Genomic DNA, 20,281 nt, shown 5'->3' with positions numbered 1-20,281 from the left:
TGCTCTTAATAAATCACTTTAATTCATTCACACAAAAGACCCGCTGCTGTTTAATTCATTACGATGCGCTTGTTTGTGTTTGTTCGCTTTGTTTCCTGATGTGTTTTTTCTGTTTATGTGGGTGTGTGTGTGTGTGTGCCTTTTTTTCTCAGGATGTCTCTGTCAGAGCCAACGCGGACAGCAGAGAGGATAGCTCCAGTGACGTGCCTGTGCTGAAGAGAGACAAACAGTGTGACAGCGGAGAGCGGCCCGCACTGAGCAAGCAGGGTGAGTCCTCGTGTGTGTGTGTGTGTGTGTGCTGCAACATTCCCACAGTCTGTATGCACACACACATAAGGACATGCATAATCGACAAAAACACAAATCACCCAACATTTACTCTCTGCGTTGTTCTTCCAAAATGAAAGTGAGACCAGTTGTTAAGGTCAAGGTCAAGAAAGAGCACATGATACATGAGAACATGAGAAGAGGCGTCGCTGAAATCAGATCCTGAAAAAGTATTGCATAATTATGTGCAAGTAAATGAAACCTGTCCCTAATACTTGCCCCAGTGAGTACATGTAGTTCATTAATATTGCTTAAGGTATAATTACACTTTAACAAAGACACCTTCAAATAAAGTGTAACCAAATATACTACGAAATTAATGAATCAAATGAAAATGTTGCTTAGTTTAAATTTATAGTTTAAATGCAGTTTGTTATATATATAATTTATAATTACTTTTATTGTCTTTGAAATATGTTTAAGGTGTGCTGCTGAACCTTTTACGATAAAATTTCCATAATGATGTATTTAAATAAATTTGTAATGATAAATGTACAGTTTAGTACGTTGAAAATATATTGTTTTAAATATAACATTGAATACCAATACATGTCAAAAGTATTTTAAGTAGACATTATTAAAAAATACACTTTCTTGTGTTAAGAAACATAAACATGAGCTCTTTTAAAGTATACTTGATTAGCTTTTTATTTTCTTCATATTATGTTCCAGTACTGTTTTTTATGTTATTCTATTATTATTCTATATGTGGGATCTATATATCCAGCACGAATGGTTCTCTAACTGCTTCAGTAGCAAAAAAGATCTTGATATTTTAAGAACAATTACAGAAGAATAAAAAAAGCATATGTTGTTATGCTTATGTTAGAGTTAAGTTCAATTTGAGCAGATGATTTTATCATTCACCATCTGCCTCATGTTCGCAATATCAGCCATATTCTCAAAACTGTCAATATCAGCCATATTCTCAAAACTGTCCTTTTCAACCACTTCATATTCAGTGACATTTACACCACTGGCATGCTCTGCAGTAAAGCCACTCAAAGCAGTTTCAGTTTTTCTGATGTTATTTGTGTGTTTTATGCCTGTCAACATTTTACAAAAAATTAATTAGAAAATAGGCATTCTTTTATATCTTTATATTTTGTTTGTGATGAATAGATGAACAAATACTAAGATAGTTGATGTCTAACTTTTAAAAATGAAGGAGGGAAAGGTGATGTCCCGGGTCGCTAAAGACCCAAGGTATGCATTTAAGGGTTCAGAAGTACACTTAAGAAGTATGGACTTTATACAATTAGGTGCACTTCTTTTTCAAAAGGGGCGTTGAAGATTTGAAAGCTACAGAAAATCTACAGCTCCTTTCAAATCTTTAGTATGGATCACAAGTCGCATGAACTGCTTTATGGTGCGTTTTGAAGTTTGACATGAATGAGCAGCATGAGCATTCAGCAAAACGTCTTTTTTTATGTTCCACGCAAGAAAGAAAGTCATGCAGGTCTGTAAGTCCATAAGGGTTAGTAGATGATGACAGAATCTTCATTTTCTGGCTAAACTATTCCTTTAATACCAGAAGTAGCTGTTTTTTTCTCTCTCTCTCTCATTCTTGTGTCCTGTCATATCAGCTTATGGTTTGGCTGAGCTTTCAGTTTCGGGCCAGACAGTGGATGAGAGGTGTGTGTCTTTGTCGAGGGTTTTTAAAAATCACATCAAAGACTCACACACGCCAGCGACTCTATTAAGCGCTCACAGTTACAGTGACACAGAGACCAAAACACACATATTTGCTGAACATATGTTTGCTTTGTGTTTCGCCCTGGGCTGTGAATTCCATTAATGAGAGCTGCCTGGGAGGTGTGTGTGTGTGTGTGTGTGTGTGTGGATGCACAGAGAGAGGGAAGGTGTGTCAATCAGGGGCGGGAGAGGCGGCGCTGCTGGGATCAGTTGCCGGGGGTCCATCATTAGAGTGATTAGTGAGGAAGGTGTGTGTGGGGGTGGGATTGAGATTAGCCGTGTGTCCGCGGATTAGCGGATTAAGACAGATAATGTAACACACACTCGGCTCTGCAGTGGCTCCGGATTACTGTCAGATCACCACAGCACGCCTGGGTTAGACAGCCGCGTTAACTCTGTGAGACTGAGAACAGGTGACCCCGCTCATCCTGTCTGTCTGAGACACACACACACTGGAGATGACATACACTAACACAGAAAAACACACTCGGCGTCCCTTCTGGTAGAACGTTACTCTTAATGATTTTTATTTATACAGTTTTGTTTTTGTAAATTATTGTTTTTTGGAGGCAGTGTGCACCTGGTATATGTAAGATTTAAAAAATGGAACATTATTGACATTCATTCAACATTAAATCTGAACTACTGAATCAACATAAATAAAAACTATCATAAAAATAATCAATATGTAAGGATTTTTTCAAAGACGTAAGACCGGAAAAATACCATGTAGGTGATCTCTGGGAAGTTCTTTTGACTTATGAAGATTTGTGTTAGATGTATCCAGGTACTGGTTATAAATATAGTAGATTATAGTATATGTTTTAATTATTAATTTGTTAATTAATTGGAGTTTTTATTTGCTGTGCAGTAAATTAAGAAGTATGAAATGATATCGAAAACTGAAATTCTTAATTAAGAATTTAGATTTTATTATTTATATTAAATATAAATGTATCTTTTTAAACTGGATTTGTAACACGAACCAGAATTGCTCATTCATTTAAAACCATACATTGACACAGAAAAGAGGTCCACCCACATTCACAAAAACCACCCAATTGGAGATTTCTGAATGACATTAAAAGCTAGTAGTGTCAATAATATGTCATTTACATAATAATGCTGGCAAACACTGTTGTCCAGCTCTAGTTGTACTTTTCACACTGTTCGGTCTGTTGCTCACTGTATTTACACTCACGCAGTGCAGGAGGATAAAGATCTCTCAGCATGAGTCTGACTTGCTGTTTAAAGCTGTTTAAGTCAAATTACCTCACCTTGAATATGCAAAGAACAGAACTGCTGACTGGACCGCCCTGTGAGCCAACATACACACACACACACACTGAAGCAAACTGGTTTTAGATCACAGTTTGATGCCTTCATCGGAGAAGCTGTTGGCTAAACTAAAGGCTTGATTCTGTGCGCGAGGAGAACACATGTAAGTGTGTGTGGATGTTATTTGGATGTGCGTGTGTGGATGTGTGTGTTGTGGAAGAGTAAGCAGGGCAGACTTTGATCGGAGGAGATCAGAGTGTGTATGTGTGAGTGTGTGTGTGTGTGTGTGTGTGTGTGTGTGTGTGTGTGTGTGTCAGGGGAGACAGCAGTGCCAGATGTCTGTAGTTCTGCTCACTTCCTGCCTCTCATCCTGCTGCTGTCACCCTAGAGACACACACACACACACACACACACATTATCCCTGTCTAACCTCTCCATATCGAATGTTCGGGAGGTCATGGCCGGTGTGTTACACTGAGACCCAAACACACTTCTCCTGTCTTTATTGGATGTAAAGTGCACTGCTGGAGTCTCTGATCTGATCCCAGCTGTGACAGAATGTGGTGTGTGTTTGTGACTAAACAGAAAGTCCATAGCCTGTGATTTTAACTCTACACTGACGCAATCAGCACAAACTCTAGAGCCTTCATGGAATATTCAGTAACAGTAGCACAGGGACCAATTCTCACAAATAACTCTTTATAATAACTGCACACTATGAATCATTAGCTAAGCACCTTTATAAAGCACTGTCCTGACATTAATAGGCATTGCTAGGCAGTTTATAAATACAGCTATAAATGTTTTGTTCTTGAGCGTATGTAAAACGTTTAATAAATGTTGAATAGTTGTTCAATAATTACTTTATTCATGATTAATTTAGCATTTGTAAATTACGTTATCAAGTTGTCAGTGGTTCATGAGATCATTTAGAAAATGTAAGTAAACGATTATGAAACTATTTAAACATACATTTATAAATCTTATTATTCGGACACATGATAATAGAGACTCAGTGTGTTAATAAATGCTTTATTAACACATATTCCTGCTGTTATTCATGATTAAGTCATTTAGTAATTGCCAGCCGTCTATTTTTGAGATGACTGTTTATAACTTGTAAAGCATTTACAAATTAGTTTTAAAGGCTTATTTATCTTCCAAAAGAAACGGTAAACAAACCCAACACAGAGATACAGAATACAGAAATATTTACAACTGTACACTTGATAAAAAAATGAAAAATACATTTTTTCTCTGAGTTTTTTACTGTAGCTCTGACACTAAAATCCATTCTATTAGCCACATATTTCAAACGTTTGTCTTTATTGTAAACACTGTCACTTTTTAAAATATTTTTATATCTATAAACACAAATTTGGAAAGTACTTTGGAAAGAAATCGCAGCTAAAGCAAACATTGATCTCTATGATGGTGGAATCATTTTAGCCAATGAATCGACATCTGATCCTCTGTAATTCTCAATAACAGCAGGTGTTCATCACTAATGCGCATCATCGAGTAATAAGTCACTTAATTATTTCTGAGGACTTGGTGTGTGGCTCGGCACTTGCTTGTGTCTTGAAAGAAACGACTTGGTTTCTCCTCTGGTGAAATCAGAATTCATGACTGGAATGAACATACGCAAACTTAAAAAAAAAACATGCTACTTATTTCTATAACATTTTATTTAAGAGGCTCTTAGTTGCTTACTAGCATGCAAATATTATCCATTTATTAGTAGTTAAGCATATATTAATCCATTATTCTACACGTCATTATTCTATATCCCTAATCCTACCCAATACCTAAACTCAGTTGCAGTCAAAATAAGAGTCTGCAAACAATATATTCATTTCCCACCTATATTCTCTTGAAGTATATTATTTTGATGATAAATAGTGCTTTGATGCAACCTGTGTTGTTAAAAGCGCTATATAAATAAAAATGATTGATTGATTGATTGATAAATATTTTCAAAAGTGTTTTTCTTTTTCCAGCCCAGTCTCATACGTGTAAACAGCATGTGGTATTTACCATAGTATTTATAACAAAGAAAAAAGGGAGTTTTAGCGTGCATGTGATGCTGAATTTGTTGCCGTGCGTATGACACGCAGTTTTCACACACATACGACGTTCATCTGCTCCGCGACCCTAATCCTACGTTTTTATTCTGTATACTATTTATACACACATTCGTAAATGTATTTCCGTAAAACATTTTCTGCTTGTTTCTACTGAGGACCAAGCTGAAACTATTTCCTGCGATATTCGACAGCGTCTGAATCATAGACATTGAGTTTGGAAATAACTGAATATTCCTTCAAAGCGGAGATTGGGAGTTAGAGTCTGTCCCTTTCTGCCCCTCAGCGTCATAATTTACCTTTCTTGTTTTCTCACTGCTGACATGTATGTTTACCAAAAGCATAATCTTTATAAAGCGGGTTAACATAAGGAGCTCAGCTTTCATAAACCATGAAGTCTGATCCTTTTTAGCAGAGAGAGCAACAGAAGAGAACTAACTTGCACTTATGAAGTATGGACGTATAAAGACAATGATGTGTTATTCCGTATACATAAGTGTCCTTGAAAGGCATAAAGAAAATTCTAGAAAGAAACACTTTATGCTGCCTTCCCTTATTTATTTGCTTGTGGATGGCAGGCCTGCACATTGGCCTGAAGGGTTCTGGGGAGTGGGAGTGTTAGAATAGTCTGATCTGGGCTTTACTCAGTGTGTTGGCTGTGAAACACACCTCTGAACATGTCATCTGAATGCATCATCGAGTATGAGATCAAAAGTTTTACAGGATTAGCGCAAATGAGTAACAAAACAAATTAGTGTGTGCACACCAACAGATAGTGTCATCCCTAGTTAGTGTGCCTTCACTCACTTCGGTGGATTAAGTTCAGGAAGTGCACATTTCTTCTAGGTAGTTTGTGCCCAAATGAATTTAATCTTGGTTTGCGCTAAAGCCAAATCGCTTTGATTCGCTCTCAAACTGTTACATAAGCAACTACGACCTACAAGAAAGCATGCTATCGTATCAACATAATAAGATGTTGTGATAGCACTTTGAAACTGTCGTTTAGGGTTAGGGGTAGGGTACTTTTTTTCAAATCGTGAAAATTATCTTTGACGCAGCTTTTAAAACTGAAAGTGCATAAAGTTATTGTCTCTTAAAAGAAAGAGCTGACTTTGAGTCATTGAAAGGGACGTTTTTAACACTAATCCTGAGCCGTTTCATGTTGATGTCAACATGAAACATTAGCATATTGCCACCCATTTGTTGGTGTTTTTGCGTTGGTCTGAACGAAAATGCTAATTCATTCTTCACCACTAGGTGCTGCTTTTGAAGTGTTAAAATAGCCATTTCCCCAGTTGTACACAAAGGAGCTTTGCGTTCACAACCAAAATGATCAATCAACCAATCAGAGATTAGCATCATGCAGATGATTCTTCTTTCTTTTGTTAATCTGTTATATGTATTATAGCCTTTTATATATTTGTGTGGTCCTGTTTATTTTATTTGTTTTATAGACTTAATTTATAGACTATCTGCTGAATAAAAAGTTTTAAAAAGCCATTCTAAACCTAATGTTATGATCGACTAATATGATTCGAATGATGGTCAGGAGTATAACCTAAAAAAAAAAAACTGTTATTGTACAAATCTCCACTAACTCAAAAACTTGTGCACACGAGCTGAGACTAGACGTGAGATTTCGTAACCACCGCTCACGTCCTATTGAGAAATTTCAAGTAGTTTTGCGTAGAAACGGCTATATGCCCAATTTCCTGTCGTACATTCGTTTAGTGAGTGAGGCCCATTGAGCAAACATAAGAAAAGTGAAGTTACTGTCGTTCACGCTTGCTTTGATTTTAAACCTAATGGAAAGACATTCAGACATGTTTAACTAGGAATTAAGTGTCCATATACTTTTGCGAGCCAGTTTGCAATTTCGCTTGCAGTGAGAGTGCAGCGCAGTCTTTGAACGTCTTGTGATGTTGTAACTGTTGTTTAGATCGTTTGATAGATTCAGGCTGCCTGTGCAGAGCTAAAGTCATTGACTGTGTCTAATTGGCTGCTCTGCTGACTGTGTCGGCCTCAGGGAACATGTCATGTCATGCAAGACGAACACAGATCTGGGATTTATTTTTTGGGTCTTTTATTGTCACCACCATAGTCATCATATCTGTCACACCAACCATCTGGAGCCCATCCAGACAATCTCTCTCTCTCTCTCTCCCTCCCTGGCTCATTCATACAACATCACTCCCATTTTTTCTTCAAAAATGCCAAATACTAGTAAACTAGAAAGCCTTATAATCAACCAATTTGTGGATTATCTGGATGGTTTCCAGAATATTTACTTACTTCCCTTGATCAAACTTTACTTTAATGGTCCATAAGGAACATTCTGATTCTGATAATAAGTAACTTTCATTTCTAAAGGATATATAATCACTCAGTGCAGATATCTGACAAGTAAAACAGATAATATATTTGATTGCACAAGTAAAAGTCTAGTCAGACTTTATTTTTAAAGTCCAATTCGCACCATTAACAAACCATTACCTACGACTTTTCCCTCAATAAACCTAAAATAAAGCTTAAACTAATTTGCTGATTATTAATAATAAGTTGTTATGTTCAGGTATTGGGTAGGATTAGGGATGTAGAATAAGGTCATGCAGAATAAGTGCTTTATAATCACTAATAAACAGTCAGTGTTAATAAAAAGCAACTAGTTAGCAGTGAGAACTGGTAAGTGTTGCCAAAATGTCCTCATAAGAATTACTCCAATGGCTAAATGGTACAACACATTCTGTATTTGCCAAATTATCTCCGATACACTTTCAATACTGTTAGATCAGAAATATCGTGTCTGTCTAGCATTCTATCTCTGTTAAAGCAGCCATCTGTCAGACTGCAGTGTTCTGACAGACGCACAGGATCGAGAAGCACGCCGAAATGAATAAAGCAACAGACTCTAGAAAAACACTGTCCTTTAATCTCACAAACAAACCTGTGGATTCTGCATAATAATAGGAACATCGCTCGCAGCAGGGGATTTGAAGTCTGATAATGATTGCCCTGAAATGTGTTGTTTAGGTGGATTTACACATAAACTTTAATCAGTGCAGTGGCTGCATGAAGTAATATAAACAGAACCACTACATTGTGCACACTCTCCAAGAACTTATATCTGAGAGTCGCTTCTCTCTTTTTATACGCATCGCCACTAAATATATTAAACTTAGGCTGCACTAGTTGGCATGAATACACGAAATTAACACAATTACTTGTTTGCAGATATTTAGGAAAGAGGCAGAGACACTAATCAATCTTTAGAAACCCATAGAAGAGTGACTGATTTCAGAAAACTTGTTCAAAGTATTCTTTTTAATAAACTGGTTCCAAAACGGATCTGGCTTTATGATTCAAATGATTCACTCCCAGAAACAGACAACACCACGCATGGCATTTCTTTTCCGTTAACGTCCTTTTTCGTAGTTTCATTAAACATTGCTTTTCAGCATTCAGCATATTAATAATTCTGTAATATAAATAAAAATGTTGTTAAATCATATAATACTGATACTTATTCAATGTAAAACATATTGCCTTCTTAGTCGTTAGCTACTTTAACTTTGTTTTAGAATGTCCTGACTCTTTGCTTATTAGCACTCATTTTAAAATATTGGCAATTTATTAGTAATTAAGCACATATTAATGCCTTATTCTGCATGACCTCATTTTACATCTCTATTCCTACCTGAACTTAACAACTAACTATTAATAAACAGCAGGGGAAATTTGTAGTTCATAGTAATAATTAATATTCTGTATTCTAAAGCGTTACCTCAACTTGTTTGTTAAGAGTTCGCTACTTTCTTTAAAGAGCAGCTTAACTTTGATTAGATGCTTTTCAGCTAAAAACATTGCTTTTGATTTCTCCACCTGTTTTCAGTAGGTGAGATTTGGCTGAGTGAGCGCTGTATCGTGGGAAAGGCTAGTTAACTTGCTGCCAACTTTTGCAATCCTCTTAATGTCAGCGAGAAACAGAGTAACTTTAACAGAGTTTAACAGGATGTACTTTCACACGGGACAGTAACAGACTGAGTCTTTAAAATGATACTTATACTGTCCCATCTATTAGAATATTAGCATCAGTGGTATTATGGTTTAAGTCTTGGTGATGAGTTGGGTGGATTTCCCTTCATCCTCCTGAGGTGCGACTGTTGTGAGTTAAAGACTCGTCTTATCATGTCAGATTTCCCATGACCATAGACATCTCAGATGTTTTACATGTGGAGATTGGCCCAAATTAGATTTCGTTTAAAAAAAGAAAACTCAGTGTTCTTTTGGCAATTCATCAACGGATGCTTCAAATAAAATATTGAGATCTCAGAAAATAAGTAGCTCAATTGTATTCAACATCATTTATTATGATCAGAATTGATTTTGAGCAGTAAATTAGCATGTTAGAATGATTTCAGAAATATAGAAAACCAATTGAAATTGCAATAATATTTCATAATCTACCTTTTCAATGATATAAATACAATTCAGTAAAATACATCACAGTAGCATTTATTTTTAGAATTTAAAAATATTATTGTGTCTTTGATTTACACTACTGAACTATATAGTATGATAATGAATAATATTACATTATGAGAGTGATATTTTTCATTACACAGTAATAGAAATAAAATAATTCCCATTACTATAATGTCAAAATTGTCAGTTTATCTTACAAAATAATGCTGCAATACTTAAACTATAAAACAGATTCATGCATTCAAGTTTTGTTTACTTTAGTTTGTGTGTGTGTGCGAGTCTCTGTAAATTCCCTGCTGTGTGTAACTTCAAGCACATTGGGATTAGGTTTTAACAAGCCTGTTTCTAATTCCAATCATCAGACGTTACTGAGAGCCTGATGTCAGAACAGTTCCAGATTGGCCTGGAAATCGTCCTGCTTTCGTTTTGTTCGGTAGCTTAGCTTGGGAGGGTTCAAGAATGCAGTCTGCGTGCACTTTTGCAGGACAGGTTATTGCGTATATGGGGTCTCTCTTTGAGTTTTTATGTGCGTTTATGTAGATATGTGAGTTAGTGTTGTGCTTTTTTTCTGAGCGTGTTGTGTGTGTGTTGTTTCTCAGCATCTCTGTTCTCAGCGGTGTGTGTGTGTGTGTGTGTATGGTCTGGTCTGCACATGCTTCATTTAGACATCAAAGAGCGCTGCTGATGATTTTGCCTTACAATCCCCCCCTCTCCTCCATCTGTACAAACAAACCCCGACGGCTCGGCCCAGCCCGAGACGTGTCAGGTGATCACGCACGTGAGCGACGGGAATCAATACGCCTCCCGCGTTTATACGGCTAAAAACCCTTTTAGCATCTCTTTTATGTAGTTTCTGAAGCTCGTTCTGATTTTCAAGGGATTTAGAGGTGCTTTTTAAGAGCCGGCCTGAGTCTCGTCAAATTAAAACCGTCCCTGAGAAGAATTCTCAGCCTTTTTATCTATCAAATACAAACATTTACGATATGCAAGGCAAATGGTACAACATAAAACTCAACCCCTTAGTGGCTTATTTTATTGCTTTTTTTTTTCTTTTTTTCTTCCACCCAGTCTATAAGACAAATCGATAAGTCTTGAATAAAGGATTATATTTGCGAAAACCTTCAGAGATTGCTTTAGAGACTGCTGCCCCTCCCAACACAAACACACACAATGAGAAACATACAATGGTTGGTTATGGATTTGTGTGACCCTGTCATTGCTTCGTGACACCCGGTGGCATTAAATACTTCAGACAGGAAAAAAAAGTATATATTTTCTAATTATGACCCTCATTCTTAAATGCAACTGCATTTGGTGGATGCATTGACGGAAAGAAACTGCAAGTTATCTGTTTGGGCATTACCTGGGAATCAAACCCATAACTTTGGTGTTGTTAGCGCCGCCATGCTCTAATGTTTGTGCTAAAGGAGAAGCATTGAGTACAGTATCATTCCCGCAGGCATTTGTGTCTGAGTAGTCACAATAATGTGAAGTTTAATGAGAAGGTCCCAATACCGAATCCTGAGGTACACTGGTCCTTTTCTGGTTTAACTGATATTTTACCATGTATATGTTTAATTAACATTTTTTAGTTAATGTTTTAGGCCATGCAAAACATGCTTTTTCTGATCTGATCTTATTTGCGCGAAAGCAATTTTTAGTTGTAACTTTCATTATGGAACCTTCCTTAAAGGAACACTCCGCTGTTTTTGAAAACAGGCTCATTTTTCAACTGCCCTAGAGTTAAACAGTAAGAATTATACCACTTTCTGATTCATTCACCCCACCTTCTGGTTTGGTTGTAGCCACGCTTTAGCTGCAGCTTAGCATAGATCATTGAATCTGATTAGACCATTAGCATCTCGATCAAAAATAACCAAAGAGTTTCAATATCTGTCCTATTTAAACTTGACTCTTTTGTAGTTACATCATGTACTAGGAATGACAGAAAATGAAATGATATTTTTGAGGCTCATATGGCTAGGAACTATACTCTCGTTGTGGTGCGGATGCAATGATGTTTTGCAGCACCTGAAAACGCTGGGGACTCTTTTCAGGTGCTGCATAATATCATTGCACCTCCATTATATAATTTATACTATGTTTTATTTATCTTGGCAGCTCAATAACAGTTTTCAAAGAAAAAAAAAGCTTACATTTTATTGTGGTTTTATGGAGTGGGTTCCCCTCTGTAAAGGGCTAAGCCACTGGTTTTGTCTAGGGTGGGATTCTCTGCTCCAGCGGTGGGTTACACAGGCCGTAGGCGGGATGAAGAGCAGCGTTTAGATGGCTTTTGCTTGCCCGTGTGCTGCTGGTCTATCAGAGAAAGAGCAGCAGCCCTGAGGGAGAGCTCTGGATCAAATGCTGCTGATTTCCCAGACAAAGGGGGAGGATCAGCCACTAACCCACGTGTGTGTGTGTGTGTGTGTGTGTGTGTGTGTGTGTGTGTGTGTGTGTGTGTGTGTGTGTAAGTGGAACTTACATATCACTAATGGCTCAAGGTCAGACTACTTAACTCTGTTAGAAGAGTAACTGAAAGGTGTTGATCTCTCTCTCTCTCTCTCTCTCTCTCTCTCCCTCTCTTTCTTTCAATGGTTTATACGGCATTCACTGGACCTAAAGTTAGAAGTTCACTTGCACTTTCTAGCATTTCAGGTTTAATTAAGCAACTAAATTAAGTGTGATATAAGAGAATAAGAGGAAAAGTGACATTTAATTTCACCCAATGAGAATTTATTGGATTGTGAAAAGTAGACAGGTGAAGGGGAATGAGCAACAAAAATCATTTTAGAGGAGAATCAGTTTATTACATTATTACTGATGATTGCAAACTTTTAGTATTTCCACTTTATAGTAGGTGGCCTTATACTACATTTTACATTTCAATTAATAATTTGGTACAATGCACTTATTGTGTACGTACATGTTTTTACATTAGACATTGTTTTTAAATAACTATATTTAATTACATCTGTAATTACTTTTATAATTACAGTGTTGACCCACCCCTTACATTTTAACCCACCCTTTAACCTACCCATACTACCAAACCTGTCCCTAACCTTACCTGGATCCACCTCTATAGCAGCAGAAGTGTTTTACAATACAATATGAACGCATTAAATTCAAATTCAAGTACATTTGTACTTATTTTTTGGTGTAAGTATTAGTTAAGGCCACCTAATATGTAATATAAAGTGTGACCCCAAACTTTTTTTGACTTTACAACAATAACTTTCTTTTATGCATTCAGCAGATGCTATTATCTAAAGTGAAATTGCACTGAAACTTAATTTTTTATTAGTTCATGCAAATTTGCACAGAATACACATGATAAAAAAAGTCAGTTTTGGTTTGTTAAATGTAATCTTTTTTAAATTTAAGACTTTTAGTGAACTAAATATTTTATTAAGTAACGATTCTATTATTCAGTCTAAATATACATTTTCTTCCTTGATTAATTTTCCTAGTATTTTTTTGCTGGGAGGGAATATTCTTCTGTATTCTTAGTATCTGGATGAAATTACTGGTTTGCTGTCAGAACAAATTTGTTCATAAATGTGCTTTTCCGATTTTTCGTCTCTTATTTTTGTCTTAAACAGTTCTGCTTTCTGTTTGATCTCCCCTCATTGGGTAAATATAGAGTTTCTGTCCAAACCGGTTTTGATTTACAATCGTGAAATGACTTGCAGAGCAGTTCTGCTGTGCAGGAAGCTTGTAGGTCCTTAAGCATGGGAGATGGGAAAAGTCAACTTTTGAGCAAAGAAATATTGAATTTAAAGTTGAAAGGTGTCGCAGCGTGTGACACTGAGGGCTCTTGACCCATTTGGAGAACTTGTGCACCAGAACTGTGCAGTCATTACAAGTGCATCAATGTACAGCGGTAGAGCACATCACCCGCTCTTTAAACGCTTTTGAAGCAGCAGAAAGTCAAATCTATGCAAAGTCGAATTACACCCAGCCAGAGAAAGACTGAACCTCGACACTTTGAAGTATGAGAAGGATAGAGATGTTCTGCGCTCTGTTCAAAGCCATCACGCCGTTCTGTTCCGGAGCGTTCTGCAGAACGACTACATCGCCGAACTCTGTTTTAGAGAAGATTTACATACGATCTGGAAAAATCACGATCGGAGAAGCCCTGATTTGTCTGAAATGAAGGCGAGATGAAACAGGCCCAGATATTAAATATACATGGCGGCGCAGAAAGGTGTCCTGGATTTCTACTCATTTTGTCGTGTTTGTAGATCTGAAAGGTTACGAGTGAACATGAGGAAGCAAGACTCTCTTTCTTTCTCCTCTTCCTGACATGCTGTTTGATCTGCGATAAATTGTGAACCGACAGAGTTTTGGTGGATCTGATGGTCGGGACTCGTGTATGATTGTGAAAAGTACACACTGCATATTTAAAGTACTTTTATACGTGATGGCAGGAATTATTTGAAAACCTTTTCACAGTTAAAAAAGCATTGATAATAAGAAGTGTTTCTTGAGCAGCATTTTAGAATGATTTCTAAAGGACCATATGACACTGAAAACTGGATTAAAGTGGCTAATAATCCAGCTAAATTCATGCATTTAAAAATAAATCATATTTAATAATACTTATGTTTTTACTGTATTTGGTCACACTTTGTATTAGGTGGCCGTATTTTATACTTACATTTAAATCAGTCATTTGGTACCATGCACATGTGTACATACATGTTTTTAAAATGTACTTATATTTTTTAAAATAGTAGTTATATCTGTAATTAATTTCTGTAATTACACTGCTGTCCCATCCCTTACACCTTAACCTACCCTTAAACCAACCCATACCACCAAACCTGTCCCTAACCTTACCTGTATCCACCTCTATAGCAGCAGAAGTGTTTTGTAATGCAAGCCATCCTAGGTGTATGTGACTGGAGTTTTTAAAAAAATCTATTGTAATGCTTGGTAATGCTCGTGGATAGCAGCCATTATTTTGAAACTCCATAAATTGTACGTCGAGTCAGAATTCAACCGAGAAGCCAGAACTCAATGTGTTCGTCTGAAAAGAAGAAAGTCGTGTACACTTAGGATGGCTTGGGGGAGAGTAGTTTTTTTTGTGAATTATTCCTAAGGCCACCTAATATAAAGTGTGACACTGTAATTTTGATCAAATAAAGGCAGCCTTGGCGAGCATAATGAGAGGATCTCTTTTAAATGATACTCAATGATATATAGTGTTAAAAAAAAGCAGTTTAAGTGTTGTTTTTGTTATTACAGTGTAATTAAATGAATGTAAATGTACTTACAGTGCAACCAGGGTTTGGTTTAGGATTGGTTGCTTGTAATTACTTGTGATTCCAGTAACATTTTACAACAAAGTTCATTAGTTAACAACTTTAGTTAACTAAGAATGAATAATACCTCTACAGCTCAGTGCTTCAGCGTTTACTAATGCATTATTGAAATAACAACCCGCGCTTGTTAATAGTAGTTCATGTACCGTGAGCTAACATGAACTAACGATTCATGATTGTATTAACGTTAACAAAGATAAATAAATACTCATGTTTGTTCATGTCAGTTAATACATTAACTAATGTTAACAAACGACACCTTATTGTAAAGTGTTACCGTTATTCCTAGGTGCATGCAATGTGATGCTTTGATGTCTTCAGTATGAATAAGACATGACTCACGCCTTAAATCATGTAGCTTGTTATGGAGGGGAGTACCATTACTGTTTTTTGGGTACCACTTTTTTTTTACAGCTTAGTTCTGTATGTACACACTATGTACTTATTATAGTAATTACAAAAACTGGGTAAGAACTAGGTAGGCTACTAAACTAACCTAACTTAACCTTATATATTACCTAGTACTTTCTCGAGTAAATACACCGTAAGTGCACATACGGTAAAATAAAGTGCAACCGTTTTTTTTTAGCCTGCATGGTGGACAATAACATAGATGAAAAATCCCATACTTAGACTCTATTCCAGTAAGAAACCACCTAATTATCACTCAGAGCACTCTGCATAGCAACTTTTTTCAAGGGCAAACAGCACTCAGATTTTCTTCCAAAAATGCAAAAATCTCGCAGTGCACTATTGTTCAGCGTGATGTATTTATGTTGCAGCTGTCAGCTTTATTTGTGCTGCTCTGCTTATACAATTCCTGCAGGGCAACACAATGGGAGACGTGTCACTGATCCGTCCCGCGCATGTGTGTGTGTGTGTGCGCGCGCGCGCGTGTGTGTCCCGCAGGTCCAACGGTAAAGCTACATCACCGTTCCCCTCGGCGAAGAGGACAGCAGCCCAAGCTCCTGAACAGCCCGGAAGACAGTCTTTATTACAACCATCTCAACGTGAGTTCAAAGCCTTTCATGGAAGCCTTTGTCTAACTTTGTTTCCAGATGATAATACAATTAAAGCTACCTGTGCCAGACCCCCGAGCCCCCACCCCCACGCCGCTCCGCCGTTCTGTTGTCTCCACCATGTGCTTTGGCGCTTTATCTGTTGCTTTCATGTGAGGATGTCTCCCTTCACGGTGAATAATTGATGTGGTTTATCAAAGCCGAGCAAGATGCCTGCCTCATCAGCCTCAGCCCCGCGCTCTTTGATCAAGAAAAATTATGCTGTGACTTCTGATATTATCAGCATCTGCACACATTCAACACAAAATCACTTTGAATTAAAAATTAATGATTCTCTCGCGCATGTTCGTTGCTTCGCGCTTGTCTTTTCTGAAGCTTTTCTAACTCTGTGCGTGTGTTTGTCCGTGTGTGTGTGTGTGTGTGTGTGTGCGCGCGTGTGTTTGCGTGCGCTGGTTCTGTGTCCTCTCTGCAGAGAAGTCTGGATTATCAGGGGAGCAAGAGGAAACCCAGAAAACTGGGGTAAATAACAGCTTTCCTTCTTGGTATCTAAACACCCCACCAGCTCAGGAGGGGAGCCGAGAAGACCACGGCTCTGTTTGCTTCTCATGCAAATGCGCAGCTGAAAATACCAGCTATTTAAGAAGCGCCTTTTTTCCCCTATTATTTTTGGGAGGGGAGAAGACGTGATATAAGAATGCATGTATTAATTGTGAGATATGTGACCTCACTGTCTGTGAAGTTAAGCCTGGTTCCTCTAATACCCCGAGCAGGCTGTATATCAGCGCTCTTTATGAAAGGATTAACCGTTTCTTGCTTTTTCTTTTATTTATTTATTATTTTTAACCCCTGTGAAAAGCCAGGCTGCTCTCTTGCCTGTTTTAGTTTGTCGATTTAACCTCTTATTTGATTCGCTTTTTAGTTCAAATGAAACAATATTTTATTCGTTTAGCTCCACTGAGGTCACTTCTCAACAGGGATCCGTCAGAAACAAATGCAACCGACTGACACGAGAAACTCAGAAGAGAAACACATTAAGAGTTAATAGGATTGTGGAAAAAGTAGAGTTGATAGAGAAGATGCTAAATGATCTTCCACCCACGGAGGAAAGTCTGGATGTTTTGATACTGAGAATATATGTGAGACCAAAGTAAGTCATTGAGATAGTGGTCATTAAATGTCATTAAAGTATTTTGTAATATAAATGAGAAGTTTAGGAAGTATTTTGAACAGTATTTTGCCCTTTTTTTATTATTATGCATACAGTTTTTTATGAGCTCATAAAGATTATGTTTAAATATTTGTATTAAATTAACCTAATGAATTAATTTACCACGCCGTAGGACAATTTCATGGGACCAATAAAGACAAAACTTAAAATACACTTTATTTGCCTCGAGGTGATGTTCCTGAAAATAATAATAACGATAAAAATATGTTAGTGATAGTTAACATAAATGAAAATACTATTCAGAAGTGCGTTTCAAGATCTGTGCTGACGCAGGCAGAGATTCATTCTATAGTTGTTTCATTTTAACATGGAGCTGTGTATCTTATATATCTGTAAGATTATGCTGCTTATTCCTTTGCATTATTTGAGAACACTTTATTTTACAGTTACTTATTAACATGCGCATTACTAGCCTTTTGTTAATGTTAATTAAGCACATATTAATGCCTGTTCTACAAGAATTTATTCCACATCCCTAATCTTACCCAGTACCTAAACTTAACAACAACCTTACCAACTAATAATAAGCAGCAAATTAACAATTTATTGATGGAAAAGTCATTGTTAATAGTTAAAAAGTGTTACCTATTCTAAAGTGTTACCCTTTATTATTGCTGCTGTCTGTGCCTAGAGCATCAACCTCACACTAAGATTTCCAAAACGATTTCTTAGCATTTTCGAAAATGCTCTTACCAACACTTTTAAACCAACCTCTGATGTGTGTTTCACAAGATTTGAAAGAAATACATGATCTACAATAAACGTTATTGGATGCAAGCTTTAATGTAATGTCAAACAAGTTTTAATGCAAAATATTAAATATAAAAAAATACATATGTTAATAATAATTTTATGCATGGATATTGCATGAAGCATATTTTTAGGTCAGCAAACCTACAGTTTAACCTATTTGCCTTCATTTATATCAGTAACCCTCTTATATTTCTCTCTCATTTCTCAGGCAAATCAAGCTTCTGGATGGAGAGGATGAATATTATCAGTTACTGTCTGCTATAGAGGCCGTCCCTGAGGAGGAGCTTGTATCTGGCTCCTCCCACATCCCAAAGGCTGCTCCGCCCACTGTCCCTCCCATTATCTCATCCAGATGAGCTGAGCTCCGCCCAGCACTCGGAGGCGTGCTGACAGTCGGTGAGAGACCACTGCGTCTGTACGCAGTTAAACACACACTACCAGCCAGCGCTGTTACAGGCTGACCGGCACATCCACTTACAGACATATTACAGCATAGTATTTAAAGGGACAGTTCAAGTACTGGCATCATTTGTTCTCTGAAATGATAAATTCAATAGTTTGTTTCGATATTCAAAATATAGATGTTCATAGAGGTTAACAATAACAATAAAGCCATTACAGATGGTCGTTCATAGTAAAAGATGACACAAACGCATCGCTTTTAGTACTTACCATAGAAATAATATTTACTATAAACATTAGTAATATCAAATAACATCATACAGTTTAAAGTTTAATCAACTTCGTTAAAGCACAATAAAAGATTATTAAAACATATTTAATGGACTTTAAATGCTTTTTATTTAATGTTATTACAAAGTGCACTATCAAAAATTGCTTTAAGTTTAAGAAACATAGTCGTGGAAGTGTGCTTTCTTTAGGTACACCTTTTTATCTCATAATATAATTTGCTAGTTTTTAAAAATCATTTTTATTCAGTACATTTCTTCACACTTCTTTTTCACAAGGTTATGCTGCTCAAATAGATGTCTAAACTTTATTCTTTAATTATTACGACCTTAAATAGAACACAATCCCAAGCTTCACTTTGTCCAGCACCAACATCCAGTTAAATAGAAGATATATCTGCAGGAAATAACATTTATCAAACAATTAATAGTGTCTTTAACGGGTGTTTAGTGTGGTTAAAACACGCCCTGCCTCACCAGTCTTTCATGAAATGTCTTAATAAAAAACAAATGCATTCTTGTACCAAATAATATAAGTGCTGTAGAGTACTAATATAGAATGAACATAAACTATAGAATAAGGTAGACCTGTGTGAGTGCATTTTCATAATGCTTAATTGGTCAGTCTGCAATGAACATAATAATAATTATTGCCTAATTAAATTGGCTTCCTTACATGGCTCATCCATTTAGATATCAGAAACTCAACCATCTGTACTTTCACCATAAGTATCCTCTGCATAGGACTGACACTGGCAGCGTCTCTCTGTTCTTCAGAGAAACATGTAACTAGTACAGCGTTAAAATCCAGACAACGTGAACAAATCACTCACGGGCTGCTTTATTTCAGCACTCTTTTTTTTCCCGCCTCTTTCTGTGATTGTAGTCTTGTTTGCTGTGGCAGACTGTCAGATCAGACACGTTTCGCCCTAATACATATCCTCGCAGACAGTGCAGATGTCACATGGCGTGAATGAATGAGGAATTTAATGACAGAGCTCACTGAGTTCGGAGACGTTGACGTCCCGTGGTGTCGTTGTAGTCATTCAGGACACAAGAGCAGTTATTCTGCAGAAACGCTGACTTTCTGTTGACTTTCTACACATATACAGCGGCCCAAAAACATACGTGCACGCTTAAGACACACTTAAGAATACATCAGTGTCTCTGCGTTATCAAACCAAGTGGCGTTTAACACACTTTTAAAGGAAAGCGTTGACAGAAATGTGTTTGAACTAGTTCTGTCAAAAGATTAATCATGATTAATCGCATCCAATAACTGTGTAAAATTGTGAGGTATAAACGTGATACATTTACGAGAACGACAGTCAGGTAAGAAAAAAATGAGATAAAAAGTCGCAAATGCATTATTTTTATTCCATTACAGAACGCGAATTAA

At 36.9% G+C, this 20,281-nt stretch overlaps 1 protein-coding gene across 1 annotated transcript in view; it reads left to right on the top strand.

The window, feature by feature from the left end:
• LOC122332259 (myosin-IIIb-like) overlaps positions 1-20,281 on the top strand; it is a 34,660-nt gene that overhangs the window by 5,156 nt on the left and 9,223 nt on the right. The window contains exons 5-8 of the mRNA XM_043229554.1: positions 153-267; positions 16,103-16,203; positions 16,685-16,731; positions 18,402-18,589. Of these exons, the coding sequence (XP_043085489.1) occupies positions 153-267; positions 16,103-16,203; positions 16,685-16,731; positions 18,402-18,549 (411 nt within the window). The 3' untranslated portion in view covers positions 18,550-18,589. The remainder of the gene's footprint in view (positions 1-152; positions 268-16,102; positions 16,204-16,684; positions 16,732-18,401; positions 18,590-20,281) is intronic.

Source organism: Puntigrus tetrazona, unplaced genomic scaffold (genome assembly GCF_018831695.1).
Source record: "Puntigrus tetrazona isolate hp1 unplaced genomic scaffold, ASM1883169v1 S000000008, whole genome shotgun sequence".
In the NCBI taxonomy this organism is placed as follows: Eukaryota; Metazoa; Chordata; class Actinopteri; order Cypriniformes; family Cyprinidae; genus Puntigrus; species Puntigrus tetrazona.
This window is presented reverse-complemented; position numbering and strand designations above follow the sequence as displayed.